The following is a 19,424-nucleotide window of genomic DNA, read 5'->3' on the forward strand; positions in this document are numbered from 1 at the left end:
ACATTTACAAAAACAATAAGATGCAGGTTTGCTGTATTTATTCCTGAAGAAACTTTCATTAATTAAAGAGTACAGTTTTACACAGCACACTGCACATATTCTCGGTCTATGGACTCCTAAATCTGCGATTAATCTATTTTTTCCTAGATTCTATTCCCATTCGACTTTTGTAATACTAAAGGTGATAGTAAGACCAAACCCCTGTGTATTACAGGATAGAAATGAAGGTAATACAGACTAGAGAAGGGAGGAAGAGAACCTGTATCAGAAGAAGACACAAGAGAAACAAAGATGTGATAGACAGTAAAAAGTCTCCTAACCTTGAGAACTCGCCCAAGGTTATTGCCATTGATCAGGGTTGGGTTTCAGGGCAGCTTTTGGGCCAGAGAGCATGAATTAGTAATGCACAAATCTATAATCTGATGAAAAGTCTGAAAATGATGCCAATGCCACACCAGCTCCTTCTCTCTTATACTGCATAGCTAAATGGTAGCTGATGCAGAGTCCTCTGTGTGTGTGTGTGTGTGTGTGTGTGTGTGTGTGTATACATATCACACACCCATTTTTCAGAGCCTGCATTTTACTAATGTTTCTCCTTTTCACATCTGCTACGTAAACAGTTTAGAGGAAATACAGTGACACTAGCTGAATTTAGGAAATTACCCCATGTGCATATCAACTTTATTTATATGGGCAGTAAATGTGTGGTTGTGAGATTGAATATACTCAAATACGGTTAGTATGTCTGTAAGAATTCTCTTGAATGGTCATCAATCATCATGACATCATCCTCAAAACACTAACTGACAGAATATCTTTTGGAAGAACAGTTCAACATTTTATAACTCCAGTACAGTCCCAAACACATGTAGTAATAATTGTGCTAAGGCGTGTTGAAGTGGTGGCCAAACACCTTACTAAGAAAACTTTGTGTTGTTTCTTTTCCTTTAATTTGTCACCTGTCTGTATTTAAACAATATAGCCATTTCTGAGCCCTTTCCTCATCTGAAACAGACCTCCAGTTTAAAACAAAAAAGTACTTATTTCAATCGAGCCTGCTCCTAGTTATTTCAGGTTATAAGGATTTATAATTCATAATCTGTAATATTCATTGATGTATAGTGAAACTATTAATAAATATCCCTTTATATGTAAAGCATAATTGTGAACACAATCATAAAACAAAAAGTATAGTAATAGTAAGAAGAAGAAGACGAAGAAGACTGATAATCTGGTCATGACCGCAATCTTTCAACCACTTTGTTTTCTTTTTAATATTTCAGCTCACTACTTTTAGTTCTCCTGCCATTCAAGGACAATTCAGAGCTCACTCCATCTTTCTTTCTTTCTAACCCTTCTTTCTCCTTCTGTCTCCCATATCTAATTCAATCAAGCTAGAAATTCAATTTGTCTCAGGTATATTTCAAGATACTACACCCTTCCCGGCAGTGCCTTAAACACTGTAATGCGATGTCTCATACTGAAACACATGGCCTGACGTAGTCAATCAAGCTTTCATCAGACCACTTACTGGACACAACACATACTGCATGAATCCCATTAGCACATGATGATTAGACACACCAGAACACTGCAGTATGAGTGTATACTGTGCCTGCATAGCTGTAGGAAAACATGCTACACTGATGAAAGTGAGAGGTAGAGCTTGTAATGTCTGAAAGTTTCTTGACCTGCAGAATCATCAGATCAGAGATATATGGGTGGGGCTAGGGGGGGTAGGGGGATACAGTGCTGCAATGCCATGAATCTCACTAGTTTGTTCATTTCAGACTTTGGTTTAGAAATCATGACTCAGAAATTGTCTCAGCCGACACATAGTTTCTCAGTTCTGCCCTTTTTTCCTTAAAATGCGACTCGTATGACATACATATAGCAGTTACAGAGCGAGTAGGGCAATTGCAATCCACTTCGCTGGTAAACAGAGGCCTCTAAAAATTACAAACTTCTTTACTTCATCATTTCTCCTTCTCTTGTGCGCTATACTATTTCATCACTCATGTTCTCTCCTCTCTACTGTACCCTGCCCTTTATTCACGAACTCCCCATTTCAAACTTTGGCACATTTAAGAAGTATTGTTTTTCAGACACATGTTGACCTTTTACCTCCAGTGTACATTAACACTCGAGTCATCCAACTGCTGCCTGAACAATGCTCTGGATCTGAGTCAATCAGCAACTCGATTTTCAGAGGTTCTCTTTCTTCCTCCTCCTTCCTGCTGCGCTTAGAGCCAGATGGCACAGGGTAGAAAAATCAATTAGAGCTCCACCTAAGGGGCAGGGGGAGTTTATCCCAGCCGACCCCTCCTGAAGCATGGGCACGGGAAGAATCACTCACTCTTCCTGCTGCCAGCGTCCATCACCTCAACACTAATCTACTTCAGTCTCTCCCTCCGCCCTCTCTAACCTCATTAGAGCACTGGGAGAGCGAGAGATAAAGGTGGGGGTATGGGGTGTATCTGGAAGTACAGTGTACTTATGTTAAATACTGAATTACAAGTGCATGTTCATGCAATTGAGCAGGGGTTTAGCAGGAAAGACCATAAAGACAGATTATTCTGTGTTAGTAAAGCCTGTCATACAATGAGAAAAAAAGAAAAAAAAAATTGAAAAATGAGAAGTAGTTAAAAGGGGATCATCTATAGAAAAAAAACAAACAAACAAAAAAACAAACTACCGAGCTGACTGTATGGATTATGATTCTGTCAAAAGGGAAAAGACAGAAAGCATGGCTATTACTGTATAACACTCTGAAGGCACATAGCATTGCAGGTTTATAAAAATATTTCCTTTAAATTCTAAAAAATAAATAAATAAATAAATAAATAAATAAATAAATAAGGTGTCAAAATTTTAAAATCATGTGCTAACAATTTGAATCAAGTGCTAAGCCGGTTCCATGCTCAGTGGAGGACTAGGATTAATTTTCAGCACAGTCAGGAGACGAACTGGATTTAAAGGCATGCTCTAGCATTTTACAACCTAATCTCTAAACAATACATGTGCAGCGTATGTGCAAGTACCACAGACAAGAAATCTCTGTACTGACAAAACAACAGTATAAACCATTAATGATATTTTAAAGCTATTTCCGTCTGAGTGACGTACCTAAAAACATAAGGCATGTTGTATTTAAATCTTTACAACTAATTTGGTGTTCATGTGAGTGTAGTATCCTCAGCATCAGGACACTAAACACATGGCTCACATCACTTGTCTGAGCAGCAAGACACTCACTGTCCAAGTGCGCACTGCGGGATTTGGTGCACACAATCCCGTTTCGCTAGATCAGTGACTTCTGCATATTGACAAACCTCTGACCTCAGCCCCACAGTGGACCTTTAGATCACATGCCACAATCCCAGAAAGGTGACATGTTTGTAACCTAGATGGTAGTTTGTCCCATTTAATAATCCCATGAGGATACCTTGTTATTTGTTGATTGCTATAAATCTAAAAAATGCCTTGCATTGGTGTTGGGCCAAGCATAAGCTACTCATCTAGACCTTTTTAATCATATAGGACATTTGGCTACTGGGTACACAGAGTAGTGTTTTATTTTATGAACATTTTAACACTTTTAATGTAGATTTCTTATAATACCACATGTTTTAGCTGCAATCTGGTGAGATTGATTTGATGCAATGTAAAAGTTTTGTTAATGAAAACAAGGGGAAAATCAGCAAATCTGTTAAAGGGGCAGACAGTCTAGTCCAGTGGTTCCCAAACTTTTCCAGGGCAAGGCCCCCGCAATGGCATTAACATTTGACCGAGGCCCCCCTTTTGCAAGACGTCTTTAAAACACATTAAAAATACAGAATTCTGAATATATCCCCCTTTTTTTATTATTTTTTTATTAATAATTACATCTTACATCTTTACATTACATTATATTAGGAATTGATTGTGTGTGTGTGTGTGTGTGTGTGTGTGTGTGTGTGTGTGTGTGTGTGTGGTTGTCTGAGAGTGAGAATTTATTTTTCCACACCAAATTGTTTCGGCTCCCACTTTGAAAACCCCTGGTCTAGTCAAACCAAGTTTAAGCTGCTAACCAAATATCACTTATAATACAAAGCAAATCAAAACTACACTTGTTCGACTATATGTAGATTTACACAAATTTACAATCATTCATCTTCGGTAAGCTTTTTAGCCTGTGCAGGGTCGCAGTGGATTTGGAGCCTCATTCACAACTAGGGTCAATTTAGACTAGCCAATCCACTTACTTGCGTAGCAAAATGTGTTTGTGTGCTGAAACCAGAGAACTCGGAGAAAACAGATGTGGAGAACACGCAAAACTTGTCACAGGCAGTAACCTGAGCTAAGGATCGAACTCACGACCTGAGAGCAACAGTACTCACTGCATCACTGTCTGTACTGCCAGAAGCAATACAGAAAACTTTTTATTCCATTATTATTATTTAGGGTTTTTTTTTTTTTTTTTTTTATCTGAAGGTTTTGTCCCATAAGACAAAACTGACCACATACAAACCACATACATCTCTGCAAAGATGTAATGCACAGATATAGAGTTCCAATTATCGAGTTTATAGTTCCAATATGAGTGAGTTTCTCACAGGTTTTTCACTGTTTTGTCAGAAACCGGAAACGTGTTGGAGTTCTTATTCGTCATAATAATACATACACTTCAGATGCACATTAATTTGGAGAACACTGGAGTACTCCCTTAATATTACAAACAGTCAATAATCTGTGAGAAGCCTGAATACAAATACAATTGACCATGTCTTACAGTGTTCCTTCCAACCTAAAAATGCTTTCGGGAGTAAAAGTTCATAAGAGGATACCGTGTGTATCTGCACAAGATGCCCTGATTGATTTTCACCTTGAAACACATTTCTCATATCCACAGTGGAGCAGCTTCAGTTAGCAATGCGCCTGCTTGAGTACCCGCCATAAATCACCTCAACAATTAGGCTCGAGTGCACATGTGCGAGAGATGTGTCTGGGTGGGCAAGAGTGTAAAGTAAACTCTAGGGAAACGCAGTCATAATACCAGCACAAACACCCCTCATTTATCATGCAAAAGTGTGCGCTCACACACACACACAACACACCAACAACCCTATGATTTCACAGGCTGTAATTAAGAAGCACATGGAGCTATTTATAAGTGTGATCGTCACTTAGTAGCACTAATAAGGAGGTTAGATGTTGAAACACGTATCATTAAGTCTCTGAGGGTAGCACAGGCTCTGTTATTGACTCCACATCCTAATAAGCTGCTGACTAGGACCAGCTCCATTGCTGTGGCCTGAAGAGGACTCATCAGAAAGGAAGAGAGACCCACCACATGGTCGTCAGGAGCACATTAGTAGCTCAAGCCAAATTAGTAGGTAGTAGCATTCCAAACCAGAAGAGTGTGAGGAGAGAGCTGTGTGTTAAAAATCACATGTGCTTTTCCTCTGGGCGGTTTCAGGTGTTGCTTCAAGCACAGTTTATAGACCCTTTAATGATGGCTCAAGTAATGTCGCATGGCTAAGCCAATCAGAGAGCAGCCCTCAGCCACTAAACAGACATGCAGACAGGGTTCATTATCTGTCCTGCTCAATACAGGGGGCTTTGTATTTATTGCCCACTTAATGGGGATGATTGTATTAGCGAATGAAGGGACATGAATTTGCATGTGTGTGTTGTGGGGTGGTATCAGGTTGTTTAGATATACCAACCTGGAATTTCCAGCATTCTGCAATTACCTTATGTAAATCCAAAATAAAATGTCTGTTTAAAATGCATTGGATTTTCCAAAGCAAAGAGACATCAAGTCCAGCCATGAGAACTTCATTAATACTGAAGCACAGCCCATGACATTTAAAATACATGATTATGTCATTCGGGAAGCACAAAAATGTGATTTTAAAGCAGGCTTATGCAAAATTATTCGAACCAAACACTTAGACAGACTGAGCAATATCTTTACTGGGGAATGGCTGGAATATATTATTAGTAATGATTTGAATATATCCTGGGCTGTGTAGAGAAATAAATAATGCGGATATGTATGTAAGCACAGTAAAATCAATCAATTCCTGCAGTAAAAATCTGACAGGCGTACCAACACCTTACATCTTCCTAATTTACTGCAAATATTAGTGCATTCATATGCATTACACTAACAAAAAAAGAAATACACAAGTGCTCACACAGGCTTCAGTGTGCTAGAGGACCTGTTCCCTTACTATGGCTAAAGTCAAATATAAATTCTTACTGGTGGGAAACTAATAAGTGTCAGGAAGACAGATCGACTAAAGAATTATAGTCAACTAAATCTATTTACATTCATATAAACATCCATACAAGTAGTTACCTTGTCAAATAAAATTCTGCACTAGCCCTGTGTGCACACTCTACATGCAAATGATTCTTGATGCTTCATTTTGCTGGGACTGCCAAAGACAAATGAGGTAAGCATTTGGGTTAAATGTTGTCTTTAGCTATACATTTCGCACTACTTTATCTTTTAAAGAACTTAGCCTTTCAACAATACTACAGTCTCCATGGACACAGCTGAAATGGATCTAACCGTTTCCACATGTTTCCCATTGAATCCAATTACTCACATTAGGTGTGGCTTCTACACAGGAAATACAGAAACTACTCGTGAGACAACAAAGGCTCTGATCAAAGAGGGATTAAAACTTATCTCTGCGATTTTAAAACCACAAGCTTACGGCCAAGATGTGTGTGTGCGTAGGACTGGAACAGCATGCACACACCTATTTTAAGCCATGTGGCTATGAGCTTTATGTTAGTGGGTGCAGAGGCCATGAATTAGAACTGTTTGAGTGCTGGAGGAACATTGTAGGGGAAAGTCTGAAAATGACAGAGCACCAAGGTGATGAATGTTTTATGGCTCATAATGGTGAGCTCAAATTACCTCCCCACACTTTGGCCTCCATGGACCTGAGAGACTGGGAGCTTTTCTGCCTTGAAATCCAAAGAAGAATATGGAGTGCACGTCACACCCCACTGACACTCTAGCTGCTCAAACCTGTGGTCAGAGCTCTGAATTATGGATATGAGCTAATTGTTTTCTCATTTGGAAATTCTGATCCCCTCCCCTCTGCTATACACAGGTTGTGGTCTCAGCAAGGCCAGTGATTTTATACTTACCCTGTATTTGTCCAAGCCAGGCAGGCTCCTACTGAAAACACGAAAAAAAAAAAACTGAGCGAAAACTATATAAAATCTCACTCGGAAAAACAAATGATAGCCCTAATAATTATAGTTTGTGGAAAATAGTCTGTGAAAAATGATGTTTTATTCACTGGCCATAATGGAGATTTTCAAAAATGCACTTAAAAAAATAAAATAAATAAAAATGTAGGGGCTTAATAAAAAAAATTAAACAGCAAGTAAGACCATGCATATACTGAACAAGGGTGAAGAAAACACAAGAACAACGATATAGTTTGCATGTGATTTCTTTTTAATTAGGATTAGACATGTCAATGTCAGAAACAGTAGTTAGTCTCACAATTACATTCAAATGTGCTGTTCACAATGCATTGCAATACAACCCTTCATCTGAAACAATTAATATCTCATATTTATTACTCTTAATATTTATTATACAATATTAGGGAAATCTTTCACACTTCAAAAGATTTCAAAATCTTTTAACCATAATCTGTACATATATTTTGGAACTCCAGTATAAAAAGGCTTTTCATAATGTGTACCTGAACAAAGCATGTGCAGCATGACCACACCATAAACACTATTTCCTGTACAATCCTGCCTTTTTATTCCTGTTCATATTGATGTAGAGATGTACAGAGAGAAAAGTAGTTGGGGTAGATCTATTGATCTGAAACAGGAGCATCAGGACTAAACGCAAACATCTCCACTTTCAAATTCCAGTAACGCAGGAGTAGGAAAGTAGGGGGAGAGACGTGTAAGGGGGAAGAATTAGAAAAAAATTAAATAAAAGCTAGAGGGATGTAATAAGGAAAGTAAGACCAACCTAGCCAAATTTAAATCATGTCAACCGGTGTATGTTCTTCCTTCTTTAACAGAGAACAACCCTTGACTATGGTTCCACTTCCATGTCCTAATATTACTACAGTCCAGTTATTTGATCAGAGTTCCTCAGAGCTCACAGAGCCTTTAGTGATCCTATTGGATGAGATGCTGTCACAATGAGATGAACAGGTCAGTAATCCGGTAGTAAGTTGTGGAGAGAGGAAGCAGATCTTTCCAGTTCCATCAAAGAATGAGACTGAGGGATTGCAGTCAAAATGGCAGACAGTATAAGCTCAGTAAGCAGAGCCAGAGGAAAACAAGTCTAGTAAGCCATGTAAATCCTTCCCAAGGGTCCACGTTTGTAATGTGTAATACTGTCATCAAGCCATTACTCATATTTATATAGAATAATGGCTCACTTTCACTCTACAGATTAACTGTTGAGAAACAATACTGGTTTTCATAATGCTTTTCCATTTTCATGTTATTTCAAGAAAAATGTTCAGAAGTGCAGATTTGCCCAAAACCGGAAGAAATGAAACTCCAGTCCAGTTTCAGGTTTACTTCAGTATTCATTATATACATACACTTGAAATATTCTCATGTTCCATGCTCAGCCCACAGCAGATTCCTCAGAGACAGCCATACTGGTACAGATACTTGTGTAATATCCAGTTAGAGCAAAATTGGAGGATGATCTACTGTGCCAAACAAGTTAACAAGTCCATCCAGCTTATTCTCAATCAGGAGTAGCAGCTCCTTTTCAGGAATAATAAACCAGGGAAACAGCTGCACAACTTCAAAAGTCCAAAAGCAGGAAGTGCATGAAGTACCTTTTAATATTCTTTTATTTCAACCACTTAGCAATGTTATAATGCAGACATTCTTCTCTTTATATGTTCAGTATTAAGCCTGTTCCACAGCAAATGAAGCATGCCTTTGCTTTTACATGATGGATTCTGCAGTGGTCATGGTTTGGCATTATTTTCGGAGAAGAAGCGCATGAGTGTACAGTCCACAGGGGCTCTACCTGCCAAATAAGTTGTCATATTCCAGAAGGATCAGTTCTACAATCTGGTTCTGGTAGACCATATGGACGGCCATATTGCCTGTCTCGGTCTCAGGTCGCAGGAGGGTCGGGCCAAACACAATGGCCACGCTCTGAGTTGTCATCCTGTTCGCCTCTCCATGTTCTATCACTCTGATGGAAAGACAGAGAGACAGGTTCATAATGGTTCATTCATTGCAGATTAGTATTTCTTATTAACAAACATGTTTTATTAGTAATACATTGAAGACTATGATTAACAAACAAACAAACAAATAAACAAACAAATAAAAACACCACTAGCCCAAGGAAGAACAGAATGCCTTTTACTATAATGTAAACATACAAGTACAGGTTTAATATTTCTCCAGCAGTAAAATGTCAGAGTATGATGTTTATGAACCAGCACTACCTCTATCTCCAGTTAGACTGGACTAAGAGTCATTTAAATGCAAATGGAGCCAAATGTCAGTGTTTGATATGGCGATGAAATCTGAACTCAGTCTCAACATAGAACTTCACTCAGAGTGAGATAGCAGGCTGTAGTGATCATAATGAACGACTACATCTCCTTTAGCACACCTCCATCTTTTACTCACCTTTTCCATCTAGCTGCCCACAGCAAGAGCACTGTGTAAAAGATGTTTAGAGTGGCTCTAAGTGACACTCAATCAAAATAATGGAGGTGATAAACCTGTTCCAAGATTATAGCAAGCTCTATGACCTTTCTGTAACACTGTTTTCGAAACCATGTTTTAATTTTGGGCCGCCATCACAGTTAGTTACTGCCTCGTCCTCTAACTGAATAAGCAGATGAAAATGACAGATTCACAGGAGCAGAGCGTTGTTTATTTCTCTACATAACACTACATAAACGCAGGCACGATTAACAGAAAGAGATAACCTATTAACTGCTCCGATTTGACTCAATACAAAGAAGTGTATTTGTGTACAGAAATGCTCTCACATTCTATCACTACTTTACTTTGTACACATATAAGTCTCAGTTACCTCTCACATGCAAAATGATCCTGTATACAGTTGCGCAACTGCCGAATAAAATGATAACCTTGATTATTTTTGCTAAACAGATACATTATAATTACTCAATCAGTTATGAACAAGATAGTTTTATTGCATTTTATAATCGTACTAAAATCACCAGAAGACAGGCTCTTCTTCCACATAATACATTAAAAGTCTGAATTCCTTTACATGGATAAACATGAATCAGAACAAGACTGCTCCTTATAATATAGCTACATTTTTTAAACGGTAAATAAAATTAAATGTCTTAACAAAAAAAAAGAAAAAGAATACACTGCATGCAACCTAACAAAGAGTTACAGTATAGTAGTGAATACTATAGTATCACTCATCTTCATATCATGTAGTGTGTTCTGTGTGCACCCATTTTATGGGTGTAGAAGAGGTGAATTACAGGTCAATGTGAGCACTTCACCAATGACAATGTCACAGACAATTTGTCTCTTAACGTCCTCTTGAATTTCTAGCCCCCACTGTAGGCATTAGACTTACATTCTTTACTCTTCTTATTATGCAGGTTTCCTATTAGATTCACAGAGTTACTAAATGATATGCTTTAAGCTTAAAAATCAATAAGCTTTTGTATAGTACAATTTGCTCAATATAATGTGCCTGTGGTCACATTCTCACTACATGTATTCAAGTATTATCTTCAAATGCAGCAGTTAGTGTCTCTTGTTTGGATACTACTTACTGCAGTGCATTATGGGACTTCAGAAGTGCACCTGATAATTACCACTGTGCTAGCATCCGTCCAGACCTACTAAAATGGCTTAGCTGTATACAGTTAATGTGGAGTAAAAATACCTTTACATCCACAAACAACGTTCCAGAGTAACGTAAACAAATATCAGACTATTGAATACGAGAGCACTTTATGCTAATGTGGCAGGGTAGTGAGTAGTAAAGCAGTGTGTATTCTGTGCACTTTTTTAAAATAATAGTATAAATGGCAATGCATTCAAGTCTGTAAGAGTGCATCATTAAATTTTAAGACAATCTAAGCTACACTTAAAAATATGCATGGGGAGGCCCAAAATAGGGGTAGAGATTAAAGTAGGTAGGATTATTACACAGGCAATACACTAAAGTAATAACCCCACACACAGAGACTATATCGCATTTGACATTTCACTACCTGCAGTACTAACCATGCCAGTTAATCATTATGTAGTTTAATCAGTCCAGTCAACCTTTCTCTCCCCTAACTGTATTTCCCAATCGCTCTCTCTCTTTCATTTTGATAATTCCAGTATCCCATCATGGTGTCATGAGGATGTGGTCTATCACCTATCTCCCTCCCTCCTGCCATCTCCCAGTCTCTTCCATAATGATGGAGTTGGCCAGTGTCCAGATCTGTCTCAGTAATGGAGTGAGATAACTCAATACAGACAGCTTGCACAGAACACATGCCGTACCCTACTCACCTCTAAAGAATATGAACATACACACACTTAAAATCAATACACTGCTCCTTTCCCAGTCTTATATTCCACAGGAGCAAATCCATTACACTCCAAAGTAATACTTTAAACCCCAAAGGTTATCAGATACAGGAGGTTACCTTTTCAGGTGTCTGAATAGGACTTGCATTGTTTCCTGATTTGGCTTTGGCAGCTGCTTGATTAACTCTTTTATGGCCTGAACTCGCTGCTTGTAGTCTGAATTTTCTGTTCAGGGGAAAAAATAATCAAAATAAATGAAAGTCGCATTAGTGTTGACCCTTTGATTACTTCTGACAAAGCATGGTTTGTGGCGCCCTCTTGTGGCCATGCAATTATTTACAAATGGTACACACGAAAACACCAGCACTGAAGAGCAAATTTCTAATATAATCTAGTAGCATTTAAGGTGTGAAACATATAATATAATTTAAGAAATTATCCTTTGCGAACAGTAAATATATCAGTAGTCACTATAATGAGCAGTTTGACATTTTAACTTGAAAATATTATCACCAGAGAGCTCATTTAACTTGTAAAATGTAAAATATCTAAATGTAGCTTTTCCTTAATCTGAAAGGTTCCAAGTGTTCACTCATTATTACTGTTATTTTGAATTCTATTGTAGATATAGGACCAATTTCTATAGACAGAGACAAAGTAGTGAACTTACTAATAGCATTAACAAAGTCATTGAAGGAGGTATAAGTGAAAAGGGGTTCTGGAAGCTCCCGGAAAAACATCTTCAGCGCACCAGTGACCACATGGATATCCTCCCATTTACTGTCTGCTAGATCCACCTTCTCATCTGTTATGCACACAGACAGACACATGACTTCATCTACATCCGAGTAACTGTGGTATTAGATGATAAATTAGAGATAGAGTCTAAATATTGTTGTACAAATTGATGTCCATAAAAAATATACAAATACTAATTGCATCTGAGAACCAATCACATGACTATATGTAGGCAGCACTTTTGGTGAGGACAAAAAAAGAGACACTGTAAATGCATGAATATACTGACAGCACATTTGTACTATAGCTACATAAACACACACACAGTCCATACCATGATTGACAGCAAAGCGCAGTTTCTGAATGACAGCCAGATTTCCACTGACTCTATACAATCCATCAACATTTAAGCCTGTATATGTAGAAAGAAAATGGAGAGAGAGAGAGAGAGAGAGAGAGAGAGCATAACATGCTCCATATTGCATTTCATGAATACATGATTCGTTAATAAACAGGACAAAGTTTCCTATAAATTACATTAATCCCCAAAAAGATAAATAAATAAATACAGCAATCAGATGTAGTAACATGCTCCTGTGTACCTGTGTTCTCCACATGCTCAATACACATTCGGACGAAGTTGGGTACTGAGGTGTTCTCCCTGGAACAAAGACTGGTCATACTGCACCCAAACACCTGATCTGAAAACAAAGCATGTGGCAGAACATATAACATGGGACTGAAAGAAACCACTGAAAGCCAACAAGGTTGCAAACTCGCTCGTGTGCCTCATTCCTTCCAAGTCCCTCTGGATAAAAGCAAGTGCCAACAAGCAAGCGTTAACAATTAAGAAATGTGCACATGTGTGAATTACCTTTAATGTAGCCTTTGTCTCTGACAGCCTGTAAGGTTGGTCTTCGTGTGAGGAATTTCTTAAGCTTGACTCTGGTCTTCTTCTGATCAGCTGATTCCATAGTGGCACTCTTCAATGCTATGTACACACACACACACATTATACATGTTAGAGCAAAATGTGTCTGTGTGCATTGTAGGTGTGTGCATGCTATTCTGTACCTTTACTTTTTTTGAAATCCCTATGCTCCTTTTCTTTGTCTTGTTTCTCTGTTCCAGGAGACTCGGGCATGTCCTCTTCGATAGCTTCATCTGACTCCCAGGCCTATAACACATACACGCAAAAATACAGAACACAAAACACACAATGAAGGACAGCAACGAGAGACTGGAGCACTGCCGAGCTTGCATGTGAGCATTATACATGAATTATCTTCAACATTAACTGAAGTGTACAATGTTTCTATTTAACAGAGCATAACTCTACAGCCCAAGTCACAGAATAAGACTCCAATATATTATACGTAGTTAATCAATGTGTACATGTAATGCACTCACGTGTGTATTGATAACCTCAGTGAGAGCCCTGTACCAGTCGGTGATGACGCTGTCAATCTCTGACTGGATCAGCAGCTCTGTGCCCTGACGTGTCTTTAGCTGGGGTCAAAAAGTCAAGCAGGGTCATTAGAAATCATTAGTTCAGGGTCATTAGAAATCATTTAGTTGCAGAACATAGCACTTGAAATATTCCATTTTATTCATATTTCACCTCAATAACATGCTTCTTGCTGGACTTCTCTTTCGACGCCCATTCCACTGACCCACCACGAAGGTCCACGGCAAATTCTGGCTTTGACTGGTTTCCTCCAAACTTCTCAAAACATTAATAGGAAATTACAAAAACATTGTGCATTAGGAAATGCTGTATTATCCACAAATCATTAGTCCTTGTCTTAAGAGATATCAGACGTTACATATCTTCATCATTAGTGTTATTGTTTCGTTATGGGGTGCTGCTAAACCAAGTTATTGATCACAGCTACAACAAGCTTTAGATGTCAGAGGTTAGTTCTGAATTAAAGGGAAGGTTTTTAATATTATTATTATTTATTTATTTACAAATAACAATTAAGACAAAATTCTACACTAATTACAACCACCCACAAGTGTGCATTTACACCATGAACATTTAGTTTAAATGCTATATGTGCAGAGACATTCACACCGTTTATTCATCTTTTCAAACCACAAGCCAGGCTTTCATCTTGAATCACAATCCAAACATTAAACTAGACTTAAAACGTGGTGGCTCAAAACTGACATGCAATATGATTCATGCATGTTCATGTTTCACATGAAACACATGCCAGTGTGTGGTCTTCTCAGGCATTTCCAGTAGCAACCTACTTGAAAGGAAGAAATGCTTTCAATAACACATCTAAGTTCACAATCTGAGTGAAAGGCAAGCAAAACAGAGCGTAGAAGATTAGGCATGACACAAACAGAATGGAAACATGCAAAGACAGTGTGTACTGGAGGATCCACATGAGCAGCTCTTAGAACAGCATATTAATTGAGGTGCACTAGAAGGTTTTCAAGATTTAACAAGAGATTAATCAATGATTTTATTTTAAAATGATATATACTTTAGATAGCAGAAATAGATCGAGTCATATTACATAAAAAATTTTTAATACTATGTTTATGCTACTTGTTACATTTGAGAAAAAAGAAACAAATTTTAGAGAACAATAAACTGTCCTAAACTCTGCTCAGGGGGTGACTGTGTAAAGAAGCACACACACATACAGAATAAGGCCCAAAGTGTTTATAGGAGACTGCAGGGCGGGGCTTAACTGAACGCTTCCAGTTGCTTAGCAACGAGAGGAGAAGCTCAGGGAATGAGCCACTGCGATAGTAGGACTTTAAAGAGAAGAGAAGAGAAGAGCGGGAATGATAATGTAAGAACAGATTCACAAATCACAACACACACAGAGAAGGGTAAAATGGGGAGATGAAAAACTCAGGAGGAAGCCACCAGATGAATTAATTCTAGTTTAACACTAATTCAACTGCATTACAAAAGCCGCACCTGGCCTGCAAAGTTTATGCAACCCAGTTTAAGACTGAGGTAAATGGAGCAGACTGAGATCGGTTTACCCCTTAAACTCCTAGCTTATTCTCTATTCATCTTAAAACATATTACTCTCACAGTAAATTCTAGAAATAATTCACCAACTACAATGAAACTAACATTAAAAGTATGTAGGTATGAGACCGAGTCATGTAAGCCTGGGAGTTTAAGGGGTTAATGTGTATGGAGTCAAAGATACAATACAGAGCCATATCACTGTCAGAGTAAAAGACACTTTAAAATTAGTTTAGAGAGCCGAGAGAAGAGCTTGGAGAGCAGGAATGAATACACACCCAGCTGGTGGCACTGTTCTGACCCTTAGCAAAGAGCAGCGTGGAACCCTGCAGTACCGTCCAGGACGAGGTCCAGTTCTTCCTATACAGCAAGAGGAGAGCAGAACCAACAGTGCAGAATTACACTTTTCCATATGGTACAATAATTACAAATATACTATCTCTACCCCTGGGACGATGTCAATTTTTTTTTAAAGAAGCTATTTTGTGTTATTTTGTCACATAATAGTGATGATGGTGTAGTCGACCATAGACATTTCACTTTTTTATGTCGTATTAAATTTTCTACAATACTTTGTCATTTTCTGAGTGTGTTTATAAATACAAACAGGAAAATGTATCCAAGACAGCAGACTCTGACTGAGGTAGGTAGTTAAAACTTATTTGGAAATGATGAAATTGTTTAAGATATTGTTAATGTATTAGAAATCTGAAATTGTTTCTGGCACATTTAGCGTGGTATTAAGAAAAGATGTACTCAAACTAGTCATGAGGAAATACCCAAGATTCCTGAAGTTCAGTGCCTAATTTGCTCCACATTAATGAGCAGTATTTGCACAGTTAAGTAATCATGGCACATGCATTAGTGAAAATACAATGTGATCTTTGAATACGTTTTGATTCAGGTGCATACTGTACCTGACTTTCTTTCCATGCTCAGTGATCTTGGTGACATTGAGGACTCCACATTTTTCTGACAGCTACAGTAGAAAAACAAAAATGTCATTAGGAGGTAATTAAACGACTTGCAGCAAGAGAGAAAAACAAACATCCTTTATCTACTAACATTAGAATTACTACATATCATAGATCTTGAGAAAAGTGATCATCATTCAAGAACTTCAGGAAGGAGGGGTGAACTCATACACAAACTATGAGCAGATCACTTCTACATCTGTACCTGCCAATGCTAATGGTGATTTCGGCTTATATGGTGTATTAAGTATAAACAAGTCATTAACAGTTCAAATTGCAATAGTTACATAAAAATGGTTTTTGGTTTTCTATAAATTGTGCATCAAATAGCTATCTACTTTTCTTACACACACACAGGGTAAGTGAGACTAAGGTTAATCAGATTAAGAGAGTAACACACCCGTGCACACACACACACACACAAATATATGCACATGCATTAGCATGTATACTAACTGTAGAGGAGTGTTTAGGTGAAGAAGGACAGGAGTCAGAGTCGGGGGAGTTATGTTTGCTGGTCCCAGACTCCTAAAAACCAAAAATATGAAATAAAGATCAAAGTTAGTTGCACAGAAAAGGGAGTAAGATGAACGGAAGAGTGCAAAGAAATTTGAGCCAATCTGAAGGTTCGTCATGTTCCCTTTTAGCTAAACCACTAGCAGGCTCAGATGGCAATTGTTATTGATTGTTACATATTTTTGCCTTATTTCAGGAAAAAATCAATCAGTTGTCAATGCAAAGTTTTGTTCAGAACAGTAATGAGGTGGCCATGCAGGAACAGACACACCTTCAGGCTACATCACAGGTTAGTACAATCTACATGATTCAGTTTTAATCAAGCAGCGAGCTCGCACAAACATACACACACACACATGCACACACAAATATGCACACAAGCATGTGCTGAAATGCTGTTGATCAATTTGCTCTGCTTCACCGATTCCCATAAAAGCAATTTTGTTGTGCAAGATAAAAATCAGGGGAGAGAGTCAACTCTGATTGGTCCTAGCTCATTTGAAGGCATTGGGCACTAACTTCATATCTGTACAACGATAGGCCAAAACCTCTGGAGACGTGTCCCAAGGTGAAGCGCCTATTTTTGACTGACAGCTGAAAAAAAAAATATAAATGTGCAGTACATGACTCCACTGTGTGCTCAAAGTGACTTTGTTCTTAGTGTTTTATGTTCAACACTCTCATATTCTCTGTTCTTAATAACGTGTCAACATTTTAGTCAAAACAAAAAGACTATTGCTGTGCTATGCAATGCTACCTTACCCAAACTGTGTAGTAATAGCTTGGATCTCCTCAACATACACATCACTCAAATGTCACAGTGAAAATGAAATAATATATTTTTTTAAATCTAAGTGTTGTGCGTGTTATATATATTTTATATATACACACACTCACACACACACTGCATGTGTATTTCCATGTATGATGTGTGCAGTTTAAAGCCCTGACAATCTGAAACATGCTGAGGCATGTGGTTGTGAAGGATTATGTTGACAAAAAAAATAATATATTTCTGTGTAAATACTGTCAGATGGTTGTGCTTCTCAAAACAGTCGCACAGGATTTGTAATACAAGAGCACTTCAATAAATGCAAGATGTCCAAGTGCTCTTTAGTTTGTATCTACCTTGTCACTGAGATCTACAAAGGTGCTATATCGCCATTTGGTCAGGACTATTGGCTCTGGCTGCTTCCTTTCCAAGCTGCGACTTTTAGGAACTTCAGTGGTGACTGGAGAAGGGAGACTGTACTGCAGGGAGAAAGAAAGAGAAAACCAACCCAACACTGTTACAGCCACTGCATATTATGCAACGATATGCAACAAGCCAACATTATACTGGATTTTAACTGGTACATGTAAACAAGAGATGTACACAAGACAGCTTCCCATATAAAGTATACTGCAGCTGTTCAGCAGGTTATCCTTAAAAATTGGCTTTAACATGGGGAGCATACATAATGTGCCACGACGCCAGCAGCCAATTTAATAAACTATAGATTTTTCAAAATTTATATCCTATTCTAAACCAGTTCTGTATTTTTGACATCGTATCATTCTTAGCTTGATTTTCCTACAAAGGATCTAGTGTTTCAATTTATCACATAAAACCTTCTTAAGATTCAATTCTACATACCAATTTTGAACTCCTGGATTTGTACATAATAGCCTAGTTTTGAAGGTTTTTTTTTTTTTAATTTTTTTAATTTTTTTTTTTTTTAAAACAGCGCTTTTCTACCTCTGTATAATGTTTCAAATATACAAAAATGTATCTACAAACATTAGTTTGGAAATCATTAACCCTTTAAAGGCTAATATGGAAACCTGACAGTCAGGCTGTTTTGGTTCTAGCCTGCCCTCTAGTGGATGCAAAAAGAAGCACAAAAGATACAGAAAGCAGTATGTGAGCAACAGCGCTGTAGTCATGTGTTAATTATAATTTAATCTTAAAGAGTGGGAGAATGTAGAAACTGTATGAGAGAATGTGCTCACACTCAAGGTCTGGTCCAGAGTCTTAAGCTGTGTTTATCAATGTTTGATATATAAGCCCAGAACCCATTACATCAAATCAACAGAGTCCGGTGCAATGGCATAAGCAGTCAGTGAAGCACAAATTGTGCAATGGTTGTGTGGGTCATATATGAGGAGTACAATAACAGTACCTTTACGGTTAGGAGGATAGACTCAGTCTACTTGCTAGAGTCCCAAAATTAAAGTGACAGGTCAAAAGTGTACCTGCCCAGTTCTCAGTATGTGTGTTTTCTTACTTTAGGAAGTTCCCATTCAGAGCGAGATCCATCAGCGCTGTAATAGTATGGCCTGCCCTGCTCATCCACATGCTTTATCCACTACAACATACAGAAGAAAGGACAGCCCGAGTGAGTCACAGTCAGAGTGGATAATAACTTAATACTTATGTATAATTTGCACAGATTGAGAGCTTAAAAACAGTAGATCAGCACCTTCTCATTATTATATTCGCACACATAAAGAGTGTGACCATGTTCATCCAGTTCTTCAGACCAGCCTCTAGGGGGCGAGCCATACTGACTGTCTGACTGACTGGAGTGCGTGCTCAAACAGTTCTCTTCAGACGACAACGGCTGAGAGAGTGAGAGAGAAAGGGAAAAAAAGGCAAGATATAGATATTA

At 38.1% G+C, this 19,424-nt stretch overlaps 1 protein-coding gene across 11 annotated transcripts in view; it reads right to left on the reverse strand.

Annotated features, from left to right (window-relative positions):
* Positions 1-7,447: 7,447 nt before the first annotated feature.
* arhgap12b (Rho GTPase activating protein 12b) overlaps positions 7,448-19,424 on the reverse strand; it is a 50,495-nt gene continuing 38,518 nt past the window's right edge. For 3 of the 11 annotated variants that reach the window (XM_053684852.1, XM_053684843.1, XM_053684853.1), the window contains 17 exons: positions 19,236-19,376; positions 19,041-19,121; positions 17,902-18,024; positions 17,293-17,367; positions 16,714-16,785; positions 16,201-16,262; positions 15,562-15,643; positions 14,944-15,057; positions 13,904-14,005; positions 13,693-13,791; positions 13,357-13,459; positions 13,157-13,273; positions 12,885-12,983; positions 12,617-12,694; positions 12,215-12,349; positions 11,664-11,769; positions 7,448-9,205 (listed from right to left, as the gene is read on the reverse strand). In XM_053684852.1, coding sequence (XP_053540827.1) covers positions 9,031-9,205; positions 11,664-11,769; positions 12,215-12,349; positions 12,617-12,694; positions 12,885-12,983; positions 13,157-13,273; positions 13,357-13,459; positions 13,693-13,791; positions 13,904-14,005; positions 14,944-15,057; positions 15,562-15,643; positions 16,201-16,262; positions 16,714-16,785; positions 17,293-17,367; positions 17,902-18,024; positions 19,041-19,121; positions 19,236-19,376 — 1,764 coding nt within the window. In that variant the 3' untranslated portion in view covers positions 7,448-9,030. The remainder of the gene's footprint in view (positions 9,206-11,663; positions 11,770-12,214; positions 12,350-12,616; positions 12,695-12,884; positions 12,984-13,156; positions 13,274-13,356; positions 13,460-13,692; positions 13,792-13,903; positions 14,006-14,943; positions 15,058-15,561; positions 15,644-16,200; positions 16,263-16,713; positions 16,786-17,292; positions 17,368-17,901; positions 18,025-19,040; positions 19,122-19,235; positions 19,377-19,424) is intronic. The other 8 variants (XM_053684844.1, XM_053684845.1, XM_053684846.1 and 5 more) reach the window with 8 other exon arrangements.

The sequence above is a fragment of the Ictalurus punctatus genome, chromosome 13 (genome assembly GCF_001660625.3).
Source record: "Ictalurus punctatus breed USDA103 chromosome 13, Coco_2.0, whole genome shotgun sequence".
Classification (NCBI taxonomy): domain Eukaryota; kingdom Metazoa; phylum Chordata; class Actinopteri; order Siluriformes; family Ictaluridae; genus Ictalurus; species Ictalurus punctatus.